Genomic DNA, 17,087 nt, shown 5'->3' with positions numbered 1-17,087 from the left:
ATCCGTCAGTTCAGTCGTGGCACCTTTTACTCTCTCCCTTTCTCCCAATCACATAGCGCGCAGACGCCACTGTGATCAGCTGGTTTTCAATAATGCAACACCGGCGACTCCTTTAATTTTTTTTCATTTTCTTGAGCTTTTGATGATTTTTCATTTTATAACAAGTGAAAAATGATGGACAAGCGGAAGAAAATTAAGAGGTCCAACTTTTCTAGCGAGGTTTGTATCATTTCTATTGTTGTTTACTTATTTTATACAATCATGTATTATTCAAAAGTTTGACTAAATATTCGTTCTTTGATGTATTTTTTGCTTATGACACAAAATTTCATAAAAAGATTATTATAGATAGATAGATTATATTAGATAAATATCTCAATTTTTATAACCAAACATGTTATAAAAATATTTGGATTTTAAGGAATCTGACAATAGCTCCATAAGCTCTTCCATAACATCCTCGTCATCCTCTGATGAGGAAACTGATGCAAAAGATTTAAAACCTATCAAAGAATATTTGTCAAATCGAAAAGAACTTGCATCTCAACTCTTCAAATCAGTGAAAGCTGAAAAAATACGTATGATGCTGCCTCAAATTCTTAAGGTAAAAAAGTTTATAAAAGGTTAGTTTACTCTCAGTATTTATTGTGATTCTTGTTTCCTTACAGAAAATTGAATTTAGTGACTTGGAAGAGTTATGTGCCAATGAACTAACTGGCATGTCTAAAGCAAGGATAATGAGTATATTAAATGGGCAAGAGATGCTGCAGTCATCCAATACAGAAGATTCTGACGACTCAGGTTAGTTTTCAAGGAATATCAATAATTAACTAACTTAATTTTCATATAACTTCTAAAACTTACTTTGTAGGTCCATCGCTTGAAATTGTTTCTGATACTGAATGGTTAAGTGATGATAAGTCAAGTATAAAAGTTGAAGGTGCTAAATTGAAAAAAAATTCTAAGAAGTTAAAAAAATTAAATAGTAAATTTAAAAGTAAATTGAATGAAAAAGGGAAAAATGGGAAGTTGAGCTCAAAAGTTAAAGTAGAAAAGGTAAAAATCGAGGGCAAAAACAAAGCCAAAGAAAAGCCTAAAGAAAAAGAGAAGGAAGGTGAAAGTCTTTTGGATCTTTTAGAACTTGAAATGAGAGCTCGAGCAATTAAAGCATTATTGAGAAAAGAAGATGAATTACCTGCTACTTCATTGGAAGGTCTCAAAAATCAAGCTTCAGGATCTGGAATCTTGAGTAATGTTAGTGTGCAAGCAAGGCAGGCAAATTTGAAAGAACAGCTTGAAAAAATTGATGTTTTAATGAAACATGGTGATGATGAGGATGTATATGTTGTTATAAATCCAGCTCCAACAATAGAATTACTTTCAAGTGATGATGAAAAAGAAAATCAATCCAAAAAGTCTCGAGATCATCCAAGCCCAAGTAAAGTAGCACAAAACGGAGAAAGAGTTGAAGTGAAAGAGAGAACAACAGTTTTAAATAAACTTATGAATGTTGATAAAAATACAAATGAAAATCCTCAAGTTAATATAAAGAAAGGGAAGGATGCAAAAGGAAAAGAAAAAGGTAAACATAATGGAAATTCTAATTTACCAATGAGTGTAATTGAAAGTAACAATGATGACAAAGTTGAAAGTCCAAAAGAGCCATTAAAAGAAGAAGAGTTAGAAGAGGGAGAAATTATTGACAACGAGGATGATGAAAAAGAACAAAAGAAAGTCTTGAAAGCAGATGTGGAATCACTGATGAAAGAAAAAATAAAAAAGATCAAAAAGAACCCGAACATCAGGTCTAAAAAGAGTTGCAAGCAAAGTGATAGTGACTCTGATAATGGAATCGTGACGAAAGAGATGCCCGAGGCTGAAAATATCGAAGTTAAAAAAAAAGAAACAGTAGTCGAGCCTATAGAAATAAAAGATTCACCCGAACGGAAAGCATCGAACGATCCAGGGTCAAGATCGCGCAGAAATTCGAATACAAGTTCGCAACTTGACGTTGATGATGATAAAGCATTAGATATCGAGGAGATTATTAATCTAGATGATTATCCGGACGACATGGATGAACCAGAGAAACCAAAATCTCTTGAGCCCCAAATTAAGCAATTGGAACAATCGACGGCAGGTTCAAAGTCGGAAACTTGGGCGTCTCGTTATGTACAGCAAGATGAGGTACAAAGCGTCATACGAGAGTCGAAGATTCAGTCGGAGATACGTAAACGATTGAGGGAGAGACAACGACAAAGTAAATTCAACAATTCATCTAAGGAATCGGAAATATCGACACCCGAACCGATTACAGTTCTAACAACTACAGGTTCAGTCGAGGAATATTTAGCTTTGAAAAGACATGCCGAAGGCGATTTGACAGCAGATGAATCTTTGAGTCAAGGTAAGACTGACGTGACGATTGACTCATCAGTAGTAATTGTAAAAAAACCTCAGCTCATTTTGTCGTTAAAAGTCAAGGAGCAACAAATTGAAGAGCTAGTCGTTAACACTAAGGAAGAGCAAACTTTAGACACAAACGTCGTGAAAAAGTGTGAAAATACACCCGAAAGGACTATAGTTATCAAGGAAGATTCGTCGTTGAAAGACAAACGCGTAGTCCTTGTAAGACCAAAAGATGATCTAAACAGTGATTCGAGTGACGATAACGTGACAGTCAAGATCAACAATAGTTCATGGAACGACTCACAACACTCGGAGCTTCGATCGGATTAAACCCCACATCTTTTTCATTCTACGTCAAACTATCAGTTTTATTATTATCATAATTAATTTACATGCGGTTCTTGGAATGACCCGATTCAAATTTGAAGTCCTCGCAGTAGAACTTATCGTTCTACCTTTACTGGTCACTGTGAAATCTTGCAGACTCGTACGACAATATTGTCGACTGAAATCCATTGCTACCAAACAGCACGTCTCTTATGTTCACGCAAAGGCGATTTATCATTGCAATTAAACTGAACTATAAAATTTATTTGTTGTATATAAGTTTTAGTTTCGCTTATAGATGATATTTATTGATTAATTTTTGGTTTTGAAGTGTAACAAACATTAGAAAATTTTTTTTATAAAATAGTTCAACAATGATAGCCATCTAAAAGACTGGTCATTGAAAAACTTAGCAATTTAAAAGATTTTCTCACGTGAAAATAAAATGATTTTATTTTGATACAAGAATTCTCTTGATAAACATAAGCAATAACTGAATATCGTCAATAAATCAATTTATAAATAAATCGTACACTATACATTTCTTAAATTTGAATTATTCGTATTACATAATGTTCTTTGTAAAACACGTGACCTTCTAAGATTGCCGAAAGTAAAAATAACGTCTGTGCATTGTGCGTGGTTTGAACTATGTAATTCTCCGCTCAAAACTATTCCATTGTGCGTTCTTCGATATACAGTGCCGCTCACGCACTTTTACCCCCCCACGGGCAAAATCAGTCTAACTTCAAAGTTTTATATCTCTGGTAGAAATTAACGTACAGAGACGCGCGTCGGTGCGTTTGAAAGGTCTTTCGGAGAGCTTTCAAATGATATGATTCACGGTTGCCATCGATTGTTTTTTTAAATTTTGCAACAATTATGCAAAATTGAAAATTCTGAAATTTTTTTATTATTTTTGACAAATAGCCAATTTTGGAAAAAAAATAGTACAAAAATTTGAAGTACGCCACTTTTTAGCTATTACCAAGCCCTATCTGAATCACTCATCAAAAATTTATTTTCGTCAAATATGACGCGCGCACGGGCATTTTTTCCTGGAAGTGACAGTTTTTTTCAACATTTTTTATCTCCGTCAAATTGTAACAATCGAAAAAAATTTATAGGAGAAAAAATGTTTGTTGTTTCACGTAGAATACTGCAATAATTTTTTTTTTGGTTTTTCGAAAAATTTTTTTTTTCGGTTTAAATTATTTTTCAAGGTCGAAACAAAAAAAATTTTTTTTTTTATGTAATTTACGATACTTGTTATGTAGTATTATTGAATGGATGGAAAAAAATTTTTTTTTGTGGTTTCTCATCTTTTTAGCGTACCGACTGTGAGAAAAAAAAATTGAAAAAAACCGAAAAAAAAAATTTTTCGAAAAACCAAAAAAAAAATTATTGCAGTATTCTACGTGAAAAAACAAACATTTTTTCTCCTATAAATTTTTTTCGATTGTTACAATTTGACGGAGATAAAAAATGTTGAAAAAAACTGTCACTTCCAGGAAAAAATGCCCGTGCGCGCGTCATATTTGACGAAAATAAATTTTTGATGAGTGATTCAGATAGGGCTTGGTAATAGCTAAAAAATGGTGTACTTCAAATTTTCGTACTATTTTTTTTTCCAAAATTGGCTAATTGTCAAAAATAATAAAAAAATTTCAGAATTTTCAATTTTGCATAATTGTTGCAAAATTTAAAAAAACAATCGATGGCAACCGTGAGTCATATCATTTGAAAGCTCTCCGAAAGACCTTCCAAACGCACCCACGCGCGTCTCTGTACGTTAATTTCTACCAGAGATATAAAACTTTGAAGTTAGACTGATTTTGCCCGTGGGGGGGTAAAAGTGCGTGAGTGGCACTGTAACTCATCATTGTTTCACGAGATCAAGAAAAAATGTCAAAAGGTTTCTTCAGTAATCGCGGAATAAATGCCGTGCTGGTGTCTGGTTTTGAATGACGCCATTTCTCGCTATAAGATAACTACCATCTATTAATTTCACAATCAAATTCCACTTTACGATCAGGTGAAGAAAAATAAATTACATTAGAAACCATACCCTTTTATTGGTTTGTTGTTGTTCGTCAATTTGGGCGAAGTTACTTCGGGAAACTAACGTGTAAAATGTTTGACCAAATGGTTATAGCACAAAGATCTCTAGATGAAAGCTTTGCTCTGACCATGTTTTCGCAACGAATAAAAACTACAAATAATAAGATTATATTTATTATCTGTACAGCGTTCAAAGAAACAATGTACCTTTCGGTCAATTTATCTAATACGAAGAATTGGTAATCTTTCAAGCCGACATTGTAGTCGCTGATATTCTAAAATATAATATGTCGTTAATATGCGTCTAATTACAGCTTACGATGACTACGGACGAAACTCGTGATTTCGGTGTCATATTTTGTCTCATGATTGATGAATCTCAAACTGTAATTGTCAGCCTTTCCTAAAATTATTTGTTTTTCATAAAATCATTGTTGCAATTGAGTTATATGTTTTAATTACTTTTAATGCATATAAGCGACTCGTTGATAAATAGGTTGGTATAAGTTGTATCAGGATACAAGTACAGTGCCAAAATGTTACTGTTATAGATGAAATTAATAATTGATTCTGTTGCCACTACCGACATCGATTTTAATGTTAGGTGGCGAGCAATTTAAAAAGCGCAGAAAGTTATTTAAAAAAAACGTTAATTTAAATAAACTATATTTATACTTACTTAAAATTTCGTAGAGAAATGCCCATGAGGAAACATTAATTACGACCAGGAAAACAATTGCGTGTTAAGATATCTTTCATCGACAATTGACTGTACGATATATTAAAGCATCGATTAGTTTTCTTTACGTTCGATGATACTTTTCCTCTATTATCCTAAGATTAATAGAATTATCAGCCGCTTCATTCTCAATGTTTTTCAGAAGCAACATGGGACGCATCACGAATCTTATAAACGCTAAATTTTGATTGGTTCAGTGAGGTGTAAACGAGATCGATGCATTAGCCAACCGCTCATCGAGTATGAATTGAATGAAAATGAAAATTAAAGTATGTCTGACTTTTTTCCATTCGATTAAGTACATTATAAGCACGTATTTCTTACAGAACATTTAATAGATTGTCAATTCTTCGTCGAAGTATATACTTTGCCTCTGCGCCAAACAATAGCGAAATTTTAACGATCTTTCGGATCATCTTGATTCTAATTGCGGCGGCGACGTTTCAATGAACTTCTTTGAACGAGTGCATTAATAACTCACGGTTTTTTTTTAATCGATGTATTTTTTTATGCGTATTAGCCGATAGGTTATTTATCCTCTCAAAAAATCCAATAAGATATGTAATCGTTGACGTTGACGTTAAAAACATTCAAATGCAATTAGCGACTAATAAGCGTCCAAACAAAAATATGAATCTCATTTGGTAATAGAAAAAAAGTCTCGTTGAATTACCACGGCCTATACTTTTCGCATTGGAATTTGTCAAGATTGTGAATAACAAGCTCCGATAGTTTTTCCTCGATTTTGCCGACAATCTCGTCTTGCCACTTTTTCGTAATCCAAGTGATTAGTTTCGATAGTAATTTGTTCAACGGTCCCAAACCAGTGAGTTTCACTTTGATTTTGCCTAGTTCGCTCACGCGTAAACTCTCCAAGACTGTACGACATGGTTTCCGATTGTAATCTATTCCCACGACTGCTGATATTGAAACTCCATCGATGGTTGCCGATAATTGACCATTGACTTTTATTACGCCATAACGTAACTAAAAAAATAACGCGTTATGGCATCAAGTGGAAAGATCTTGCGAAGATTTCTTTTTGAATATGCCATTTACCTTATATTTTTGGTACTCCATGTAAGCTCTTCTGAGTCCAAATCCGCACGAGGCTACGAATTTCATGCCTGAGTGTGATAAAAGAGCGTCTTCGGTTCTTGCCAAACTCGTAAGATCTCTGGATTACATACATATCAAAATTAAAAAATTGTAATATTTAGAATTTTCATTTGTTTCCAAGATATTTTCTCGTAAACTTACTCGAAGGTTCCATCCAAAGAGTTGAATTCACCAGTAGTCTCCCACCAAGACGAACCGGTAGAAAAGTTTTGACTCATGTCGGGAATCTTAATCTTCCCAATATTTTCCTCTTTGATCTTCTTAACCAATTCATATACAGCTAAGTCTACGAGTTTATTGATCGTCGACTAACGAAGAACGCAAACAATTAAAAACCATTTTCTTCGTTTCTGTTTCCGCGACAATGAAGTTAAGTACCTGTAACCCGGCTGTATCAACAGTATCCAGATCCGATTTGGTAACAGCATGGAACAGTGCTTTCACTTCATCCACATCAACTTTCAGTTCGCCACTCTCGATACTCGAAAAAATCAAACCCATATTCGTAGTGGAATCATCAACCGGTACTGCGAGTCGTCCAAAATTGAACGGGTGCTCTTTGCCTCTCTTCAAATCCTTGTAATCAATTACACCTAACTTGTCGCACAATGTCGCTCGGGCGCACACTGCCGCTTGATGTATGATTTCCACTTGGAGCTCTCGCGGTGTTCCGGACGCCCTTAGGAACAAAAATGCAATTCCAATGGCTAATGAATGCTCAGGCTGCGCATCGTAAACTTATCGTACGCCGTATACTCACTCCTCGTGGCGGTTCCTCGATAAATACAAACTGCACTCGCTCAGCAGTCCTCGCTATAAGTGATCAACCGTTTTCGTTAGTTTGCATGAATAATCTCATCGACAATGCGTTACGCAAGCGTGGGTTTACCTTGAGGCGTGCGGTCCCGGCGATTTTCGAGTCGAATGTGCGACTGGCATCGAACGATTGCGAAAAATCATTGTCAGTTATGACGAGACCTGTCGAAGAGCGACAACTGAGTAGCAAAGCTCGACGCGAAAGTTGCAATTTACTCACCCCTAAAAATCACCCGGCTGTCGTTCACGAGAATGTTAACGAGCTCATTATCAGGATACTCGTAAACGGCCAATTCATTTCTATCGTAATTCACGTAGAGCAGCTGATCCTGTACAATTAGTTTGTGATTGCTGGCCAACGTTACCTCGTAGCTCCTCGGCGCTTCGCAGTCTGTAAAATATGTAGCGATGGAAAAATAAATCAATTGCCAATCACCGTACGAATCGTATTGGCTTCATTCTATCTAATATACTCGCTCAGTAAATTTTCCGAGAGCACTGATGATTCGCTCAGTATCACTGACGCTATCGTTAGAATTGCAATTGCTGACGGCATCGCTCATGAATTTCGACCTTGACCTTCTCTGCAATAATAAAACAAACTTGGTGTGATACACGTGCGCACCATTGTGTTGTTTCGTTTTCTGCGATGGATTTTTGATCTAACGATCGATTCGATACATTTTTAACGATTGAATAATACGAGGTTTATCGAGACCTGTTGATCGTCGATGCTTTTTTTTTCGTCATCAGACACCTTACCGGTGGGAAATTTCGGCGGATAAAAGTGCAAGTTATCTTACACAGTTCTAACACACAATTAAGAATGAAAGTATGTCGGCTGAGTTGTTTTTTCTAATTTTCTAAAAAGCTACTTTCCACCGGTGTAGTCCCGAGGTGTCGTGGATAATCACTGGTTATATGCGTGTAAATATCATGAGCATAACGACAGTCTCTCGTAGAATGAAGACAAAGAATGACAACACTAATAGACAAATTCAGATGAAAAATTCACCCAGAACGAGATATACACGAATACTGGCAAGCACACAAGCTGTTACCATAGCGCAGAACTGACCAACAAACGATTATTATAATCGTAATGTTCTCTTCCACAAAAAAAAGGCTAAGGACGTGTGCCACACACAAGCGTCGCAGCACTCGCAGCAACAGCGTTTAACGTACTACACTATGAGCTGTTCTCGGCCCAGCTGACTGTGATTCACCAACACAAACGCGTCGCACAGGCGCGCAAGGAAGAAGAAATGGAGTTGAATGCGCACGCGTATATCGGTCCTCGTACAGCTCGCACGGTCTTTTGATTATATATATGGATCAGGAGAATTTTAGCTTGTAAAAAGGGTGAGTATTTTTTTTCGAAGGCCGTTGGATAATTGTTTTATGCATCCTTCTAGTACCTTATTGCCATAGTCTTGTGGATAAGTATTTGGATATGAATGATTTCTGCGAGTTAAACACTTTCGTAGACTTTTGTAGTTTCATAGTTTTATACATTACTTTTTTCCACTTTTTGTATTTTGCTACATTAAAATAATCAAGTTTATCTTAATTTCCACTATCACGCTTTTTACCAGTGTATTTATTACATCGTTTCATAAATACCAGATCATAATTAGTCTACCCGGAAGTGGTAAATAATATTTACTTGGGGATATTGATATTTCCTTCCATGCCAACAAATGAAATGAATAAAAAGTTCTGATGTTCACCAATTAATCGGAGCGTCGGTAGATAAAAAATAACGATAGTCATGGTAAAATGCAAATAGTTTACGGCCTAAGATTTTCACAAGTAAACTTAGACAAGTGTTGTTGCACGACCTTCCTCATTTTGTTCTCAACCGCCACGACAATCTTCTCCTTCCACTTTTTCGTTATCCAAGTTGCAAATCTCGATAAAAGGCCGTTCAGAGGTCCTAAACCAGTCATGTTAATCTTCATTTTGCCTAAATTTTCCACTTGCAATTCCTGAAGAATTATTCTACATGGCACTCTACTGAAATCTACGACGATCGAAGTTGTCAATGATAATCCGTCGATTATTACCGATATATGTCCGCTCACTGACAGTCCATATTTTAACTGAAGGTAGAAGAGTACAGAAATTACTTTTAAAGAATTTGCACGCTTTCTATGATGATCCGTACGTACCTTGTACTTTTCGTAATTTATCTTGGCTTTTGAAAATCCAAAACCGCAGGATGCAGTAAATCTCAGTCCATCGTGTGATAAAGTAGCATGCTTAGTTCTTGTTAATGTAGTCAGATCTCTGGCGAACAAAATGCAATCGTAAACTTCGCGCAACATTTCCGGGAGCTGTGAAAGTATCATTGGTGTTGCGTAGGTGGAAATTGAGGAAAACAGTTATTAACATGGTGTTGTTAATCTTTATGGTTTATGCAGGCGTATAGAAGAAATTTGTCAAAGACAAATCAATCGGTTCGAAATTACTCACGAGAAAGTTCCATTTTCCGCTTGTAATTTTCCTTGAGGTTTCCAGCTAGATTCTTCAGTAATGTCTACACTGATGTAGGGTATTTCACAGGTCCCTTCGTTTTCATCCTTCAATTTCTCGACGATTTCGGCTATCGCTATATCCACGATCATATTGATCGCGGACTTGAAAAGTCCAAAACTATAGCAATGCACCATCTATGTATTAATGCATTTTTTTCACGCACCTGTAGATTACTTTGCCTTCGGGCGCCAAGATAATCGTGAATTTGTTGCGGCACTGATGACAACGGTCCAAAGTCAAATAGATGATTATCGGCATATTCAAAATCTTGCTGAGTAATACTGGCTAATTTCGAACATAGCGATGCTGTTAGGCACGACGCTGCCCGATGCAGAATTTCAATCTCGAATTTGCGCGGCAAACCTGTCCTGATAGTAATGAAAAACATTTGTTCTCCTTCAATTTTCGCCAGTGAACTGTAAGGCTTGGTTTGCGAATTCGAGTAACTTACTTTTCCTCGGGCGTCTTCGCTAAAAATATCAAACAATTGGATAACACCTTTTGATCGTGAGCATTATTCTGCGAACAAATAGAAAAATCAAGTTCCACGCTGCAGCAAGTTTTTTAAATAACTCACGACTAACTGCGCAGATCCCGCTATTTGAGAGATTAAAACTCTCGACGTTTTCAACGCGTTAATGTCAAGAGTTTCGTCATCATAAACAATACGCCCTGAAAGATTGTTATGGAATGAATAATTTAGAAAAGAAGTTTCATAAAACGTGAAATGCTAAAATATTTATTGATGATGCAATTTTTATTTGGAATCGATAATTCAAATAAATATTACTCATCTCAATTTTGATTGAAAGTATAAAAGTTACAATCATATTTACCTGCAAGAGATACGACGGCGTTGTTCATCAAAATATTTACTGCGCTCGTCACAGGGTATTGGTATACAGCTAACTCGTTTCTATCGTATTCAACAGTGATTTCCGCATCGTAAACGTAGATTCGTTTATCAATTTCCGTTTCAATGAAAAAGGTTTGTGCCTCGCAAACTAAAATTAACAAGTAGTTCAAATAGTCGACGAACTTTGTTAACATCGTGAAAGTATATTTTTCATTTATAAAAGTAAGGGTTGGAAATTTTATTTTATATGTATTTTATGTAACGATATACTATAAAAAGTATATTACATTTACAATTTGGCAATATATAAATGCACTAATAACAATGTTGATTTTTGAGCATTTTTTCGGAGATATTATAATAACTCCGTATCGTTAAAATTTTAGAAATGTGTATATATTATGTATATACTTATTTGTTCTGACGTTCCTGTTGCAATGGGCAACGTGGATACAAATGTAATTAACCAGAACGACCGCATACAAGACATCTTTAATCTGGTTTATCATCCTGAAAAATAAGATACCAACTTATTACAGGATCGTTCATAAATTGAATGTGTGATATTATTTATATAAAATACATGGATGTAGTAGAAATTTCCCAATCAAACGATTTCAGTAGTATTGTAAAATTACGAATTCTGATGACTTACTATGTAATTGCATTTAGCATATACCAAAATGGAGATTGGTATATCGCTAGAAGTGATAAGTATTTACAGAACCTAGCGGTTGTGGTCTGCCGCGACACAATGATCTCTCAGCAGCAACAGCTGACGTTTTAGTTGAAATTTACGAACAAGAGAGGAGGCCGTGCACGTTCCACAGAGCTCCTGCGTATGTGACAACTTTTGGGAAGGGACATACTGGACATGCGCATGATACATATGTTTTTTTTCGAAATATCAATATCAACTATGAAAAAAATTTATCTGCCGATAAATGTCATGTTTGTAACAATTTTATAAGTCACGTTTGAGTGACATCATATTAAAGATACGGAAATAAGGATGAATAAAAGCAAGGAATCTATGCCGAAATTTTTTATTTTAAATATTAGGAAATTGGTTTTACCTATTTATCTTTTCGAATATACAAATGCCATGTACGCATTTTGAAACAAATAGTACACAGAAAATTTAGTTTCAACAATTTGCTTGTTTTCTAATAATTTTTATAGATTTCTCTATAATAAAAAGAAAAATTTCAACGTTATCACGTTAATATTCATAAAAGATATTTACAAATGTCAAACATTTTCTAGCCCTAAATACATACACTAAAATGAATTTTTGCGAAAAAAATGTTATCTTCCTACGAATTTCTATAAAATCAAACAAACCGAAAATATCGTGTTCACGTCGCTATTCTTACAGCTGCTTTCTTATTGAATTAATTATCACAATGTGTATTGCAGAATACAACAGTTACATAGTTAATTAATTTGTCTGTTATTTTTCACTTGGATTTCGTTATTACTTTTACCCATTGTTAATTTTTTGTAGACTAAACTTCAAACGAGAAATAATTCGATTTTTAATTTATTACAAATGTTTTAGGTCAGCGTTAACTTAAGACGTAGTTATTTTTAGATACATTGACACAGTATGCCAGCAGTTTACTTTATATCTTAAATAAACTGAAAAAGTAACTCTAAGAATATACGAATCTTAATTGACCAACATTTCTTCTCCGTTATGTTGAGTTATCTGTAGCTGTAGAAAAAGAATAAATAAATCTGTCTTGTAAATTTGCAAAGATTTATGAATGAAAAATTAGTCTAGACATTAGCATCAGTGTTTACATTAAATTTAGCTGATCCAATAATTGTCAAGTTCAAACTTCTAGAAACTTGTTGTTTCTTCACTTTATATGTTCTTTATATATGATTTTTCAACTAAAATATGATAATTTTTTATATTTTAATTGAAAAATGTTTAAGTTATGGTAATATTACATTTAAAAAATATACGCTTTACCTAGAATCATAATTTTTTAGAAGAATCTTCGACTTAGTAATAAGCATAAACTGCAACAGTTATTTTGTAGTAAATAACAGGAGCATTTACTGTGACGGTTTGGTTTTGAATCAGCCTCATTTTTCATTATGAATTTCATACAATCTACGACAATAAATCACGCGTTAGTAATTTGTTATCAAATCATGTTCTATATTACCTGTGTATCTTCATTTACCTATCAAACTTGTAAATATGTAAAATAGCAAATATACTGCCGGAATGATGAATGAGAGATAGTAGATATGAGCCATTTCAGGACAAAATCACTTTTTGAAAGAACAGAATCATCCAAAGTTAAAAGCTATAGTTAAAATTACGGAAAATTGGTATAATGTATATAGTTAGTACAGTGATTTGTGTGAAGTTAAAATTTGAAATAATATTGATCATTAAAAAGATGCTACGCCTGATGAATATACTATAAGTTAATTTTAACTTAAAAATCATTTATTATCTCATATCCATGAGGCCTAAATTAAAAAAAAAGAAAGAGGCTGTATATTTTTTTACTGCTTTTTTCTGATTCAATGTTTACCATTTTTTTATTGAAATTATTAGTTGGTATATTGCGTCTAGATATCGAAGAAATAATAATGACAGATTTTTATTTTATACTTATCAAACAAACTTTGTAATAAGGACTGGCAATTTTTTAATACAAACAAGTCACTACATAATCTAAAAATAAATAAGCAAAATGTACATATTTCTATATCTTGTTCGAAACTATAATATTTTGATCGTATCTAAACTTGATCTAAATTAATCATAATTGATTTTTTTATTTTCAACAGCCGAAATATCTTAACTATATCAAATACTTCAACTTTTATAGTATCCCGCTCATCCACCGGTTTCCATTAGATCGATCAGTTGAACCTGACAGGATGGTTGTATCCAGCAACTACGTTTAGACTAATAGATATTATATCTAATACCATGTAATATTCTTTGTTGTTATACAGTTTATTAAAATTAATGCCAAAAAAGTACTTAGAATTATTTAATAGTTGATGATATGAAAAATTTATTTCATTATAAACAATTTATTTCCTTATACTCAAGGTCTAAAATTTTCACAAGAAAAGCTTTCCAAAGGTTTCGCAACAATTTCCTTAATTTTTGTTTCAATCGAACTAACAAGATTTGGAATATATCTCTTAAATACTCTTCTCGTCATTTTGATGAAGATTAAATCAACTATATCATTTTCATACAATTTGACTTTGGTCTTGCCAATTCTAGATTGGATTATAGATACTTCCATTTCACAAGGAAAGCTGTTGTAATTTATAGTTATTTTAAAGTTAACCGTCAGTTCATTAATCTTGAAGTAAATTTTTCCTTTCATTCTCAAAAGTATGAAGTCTACCTAAAAAAGAATTTTATGAGATTCACGAATAAATTGATGAATATTAGAAATAAATCGCAATAAATTTTATAGGTAATATTTACATCATATTCGTGAAAGTGAATATGAATTTCAGGTATTTTGTATTCTCCCTCAAGTGAAAACTCAAGTCCTTTGAAATTAATAATAACATCTTTTGATCGAGTGAAATTTCTCAAGTTTCTATAACATAAAATCAACGTTATTGCATAAATTAAATTGATTCAGCATCATTATATCACACACACGACGACAAAAATCGATGTACTCAATATTTTCACGATACAAGTTAGTCGTAAAAGACTTTATGTATCGATCATTGGTTTTGATATCTATGTTATCTTACCCAAATGTTCCATTATTCAGCCTTAAGTCTCCTCGTTTCATCGTGTATTTGCCACGTATTCTTTTACTCGCATCTGGTAATACGATTTCTTCAAGCTGATTTTTTGACGATTGAGTAATCAAGCTTGCAAACCAGAAGTCAGCGAGCATGTTGACTGTGTGCTAAATGTTATAAATGTAATATTTTGTCATTGCTTTTTAAAGTATTTGTAAGGATAGAAAGTAAAACCTGTAAATTGTTTTCCATCGTATTGAAAAGATGCAAGTTCGGATATTTTTCTGCAAACAAGTCGTACATTACTGAATTTTCACCAAAATTGTAACGATCATATGAAATGGCCCAGATGAAATCATAATGTGTTGAGTTTCCTAAACTTTTGCATAAATTAGATTCAATACAAGCGTGAGCCAATTGAGAAATTTTCAATTGCATTGACAAATCTATATTATCTCTAAAAAAATGGAGGAGATAAATAAATTGATCTAATTAAGTTTATATCAATTCTATATGAAAATTTGGAAATTATACGAACCTAGAAATTTGTCTTAAGTAAAAGTGACAATTTTTTAACCCTTTATCATTTTCCTAAAGTAAATATATGTCGTGAAAATTCAAAAGATAAATGCGATCTAGATAAAACGTGTCGGAATCTTTTGCTCAAAGTACCTGTAACTGTCCTTTTCCTTCCACATCAAATCGTATCCCAGTATAATTTAATTTTAATTTTTCAGTTTTTAATGTTCCTAAAAGGAAATTTGATTTCGAACCTTATTATTTTTTTTTACACATCCTTACATTGAAAACCTTACCATTCAACTTTATTTGTAAATTGCGTAGTAACATGTTGACAAGCTTGGTATTATCGTACTTGTAAACTGACAAATCTCCTCTGTCATAACTTACGATGGCTATTCCGTTATAGAAATAATCGTCTTTGAAGTGGCAACCTGTAAAATAAAAATGATAATAAATATTTTCCATGATAATATTACCATGATAATATATGATAATATTACTGAATTCATGAGATAAAACGTATGCGAAGCTACAGAGAAAGATGTTAATAAATAAGTTGGTAATCATAGTCTTGAAACGAATACTATTTGACAGCCAAAACGAACTACTCTTATTTTAGAACTGTTTTACATTTTTATAGCACTGAATAACCGTTCAGCATTTCTCACCGAAGAAGTTATAAAATACTGTTAGCATAAGATATTTATTCTACAATCTAAATCTAAAATCAATATTATGCCGAATACTATCGCATCGGTTATTAGAAGTATAATGAATTCTTTTGTTCAGAAAATAAATAGAAACTTACGCAACGCATACATTATTTAACGTGTACAGATAAACAACTTAACATGCTTATTGAATAAAATAGTTTTTTTAATAGAAAATAATAATTATAGTCGTCGCTTGTAGAATAATAGCAGTATTAATTCGCGTATTAATAGCAGTAGCCACCTTCTTTTTATAAGAACTGGGAACAGTCAATGACTCTTTTCTCATATATAATATTTGCTGTGCAAATGGCAAAATAAACTTTTAGTAATTTTCAAAACTTCAGTTTGTCGACAATCGATTTTTGATTGCTTTTACTCGATGTGTGTGTGTATGTGTGTGCGCGCGTGCGCGAGATTGCACAATTATGTGTTGAAATATCATGATAATTTGTATGACTGAAATGATAGAAAAGTGAATGAGACATAATGAAAAAAGTCAATATATTGACATAAGTTATGAGATTTTTAAATATATGATAGCCTTTCGCGATTAGTGTACTGATCGTATCTTTGTTCTTGTTAAGTCGAAATTTAAGAATAACGTAGTTACAATGAATTGTGTAACACTCGTAATTTCGTCTGGAATCGTATTTATGTAGTTTTCCAAGTCGGCATTAATTCTAACGTCATTTCGAGTTTATCTGGTGCAGTCGATCACGTAATGTACTTTCAGTGCACGACTTGCAAGGTAGACAAAACAAGTCACGTTGTATGTCCCCTGTCGAAAATGTAACTTTAGCGTTTTAGTATAAATCTACAATGCGATACTTCATGTCAGCTCGATCAAATCACGACATTTGTGAGGAAGTGGGTGAGGTAGAAAAGTCTGAATCCTCGTGGTAATAGGTAGATAGATAGGTATTTGTACACGTACTTTATCGATAAATGTTGCGTCTGTGAAGAGAACATTCACAAGAGTTAGGAAAACGCGCTGTTATCATTCCTCGATGCTGGTTTGCAAAACTGACGGGAACATGCAGCGTTGGGTGTGACCAGCCTTTCCTATTTGCTTTATTTGCGATAACATAATCGAAATATGTTATAAGAAAACTGTCAACTCGTCCAACTGTTGATAAATTTATTGGTAAAAAATGTAGGGAAAAGTCGTGACGTAATTATACAGTGTATTCGAAGTAGCCGTTTCATCAAGTAATCGATAAAACAATGCTTCTCC

At 33.5% G+C, this 17,087-nt stretch overlaps 3 protein-coding genes across 7 annotated transcripts; 1 reads left to right on the top strand and 2 right to left on the bottom strand.

Annotated features, from left to right (window-relative positions):
- Positions 1-64: 64 nt before the first annotated feature.
- On the top strand, positions 65-4,638 carry LOC131672878 (FK506-binding protein 5). Its single transcript, XM_058950393.1, has 4 exons — positions 65-219; positions 422-604; positions 669-801; positions 872-4,638. Exons 1-4 carry the CDS (start codon positions 172-174, stop codon positions 2,737-2,739), a joined length of 2,232 nt encoding a protein of 743 aa, XP_058806376.1. The 5' UTR covers positions 65-171; the 3' UTR covers positions 2,740-4,638.
- A 153-nt stretch (positions 4,639-4,791) lies between these two features.
- Positions 4,792-8,678, bottom strand: LOC131672881 (uncharacterized). Of its 5 annotated transcripts, XR_009302669.1 has the most exons (10): positions 8,550-8,678; positions 7,949-8,055; positions 7,692-7,862; positions 7,545-7,633; positions 7,416-7,468; positions 7,034-7,334; positions 6,797-6,963; positions 6,596-6,713; positions 5,477-6,523; positions 4,792-5,200 (listed from the first exon to the last, which is right to left on the bottom strand). XR_009302669.1 is itself a non-coding variant. In XM_058950395.1 (9 exons), the coding sequence occupies exons 2-9, from the start codon at positions 8,025-8,027 to the stop codon at positions 6,206-6,208; spliced, it is 1,296 nt and encodes a 431-aa protein (XP_058806378.1). In that variant the 5' UTR covers positions 8,028-8,055; positions 8,550-8,678; the 3' UTR covers positions 4,792-6,205. The 5 variants fall into 5 exon arrangements, 4 of the variants coding, with proteins under 4 accessions (XP_058806378.1, XP_058806379.1, XP_058806381.1 ...); XM_058950395.1 differs by having other exon boundaries at positions 4,792-6,523; XM_058950396.1 differs by having other exon boundaries at positions 4,792-6,523; positions 8,533-8,670.
- A 303-nt stretch (positions 8,679-8,981) lies between these two features.
- Positions 8,982-11,615, bottom strand: LOC131672882 (uncharacterized). The gene is made up of 9 exons (XM_058950400.1): positions 11,521-11,615; positions 11,277-11,375; positions 10,846-11,013; positions 10,587-10,681; positions 10,461-10,528; positions 10,173-10,377; positions 9,947-10,110; positions 9,643-9,760; positions 8,982-9,573 (listed from the first exon to the last, which is right to left on the bottom strand). The coding sequence occupies exons 2-9, from the start codon at positions 11,353-11,355 to the stop codon at positions 9,262-9,264; spliced, it is 1,209 nt and encodes a 402-aa protein (XP_058806383.1). The 5' UTR covers positions 11,356-11,375; positions 11,521-11,615; the 3' UTR covers positions 8,982-9,261.
- Positions 11,616-17,087: the final 5,472 nt, after the last annotated feature.

The sequence above is a fragment of the Phymastichus coffea genome, unplaced genomic scaffold (genome assembly GCF_024137745.1).
Source record: "Phymastichus coffea isolate CEN01 unplaced genomic scaffold, Cenicafe_Pcof_1.1 PCOF00161, whole genome shotgun sequence".
In the NCBI taxonomy this organism is placed as follows: Eukaryota; Metazoa; Arthropoda; class Insecta; order Hymenoptera; family Eulophidae; genus Phymastichus; species Phymastichus coffea.
This window is presented reverse-complemented; position numbering and strand designations above follow the sequence as displayed.

Coding starts and splice junctions, on each gene's coding strand:
- LOC131672878 (XM_058950393.1), top strand. CDS start 172: ATGATGGACAAGCGGAAGAAAATTAAGAGGTCCAACTTTTCTAGCGAG. Junction 220..421: donor GGTCCAACTTTTCTAGCGAG/GTTTGTATCATT, acceptor TTGGATTTTAAG/GAATCTGACAATAGCTCCAT. Junction 605..668: donor TGCTGCCTCAAATTCTTAAG/GTAAAAAAGTTT, acceptor GTTTCCTTACAG/AAAATTGAATTTAGTGACTT.
- LOC131672881 (XM_058950395.1), bottom strand. CDS start 8,027: ATGCCGTCAGCAATTGCAATTCTAACGATAGCGTCAGTGATACTGAGC. Junction 7,634..7,691: donor CAGCCGGGTGATTTTTAGGG/GTGAGTAAATTG, acceptor GCTCTTCGACAG/GTCTCGTCATAACTGACAAT. Junction 7,469..7,544: donor CCGGGACCGCACGCCTCAAG/GTAAACCCACGC, acceptor GATCACTTATAG/CGAGGACTGCTGAGCGAGTG.
- LOC131672882 (XM_058950400.1), bottom strand. CDS start 11,355: ATGTCTTGTATGCGGTCGTTCTGGTTAATTACATTTGTATCCACGTTG. Junction 9,761..9,946: donor GCGGAAAATGGAACTTTCTC/GTGAGTAATTTC, acceptor TTTGTTCGCCAG/AGATCTGACTACATTAACAA. Junction 9,574..9,642: donor TAAATTACGAAAAGTACAAG/GTACGTACGGAT, acceptor TTCTACCTTCAG/TTAAAATATGGACTGTCAGT.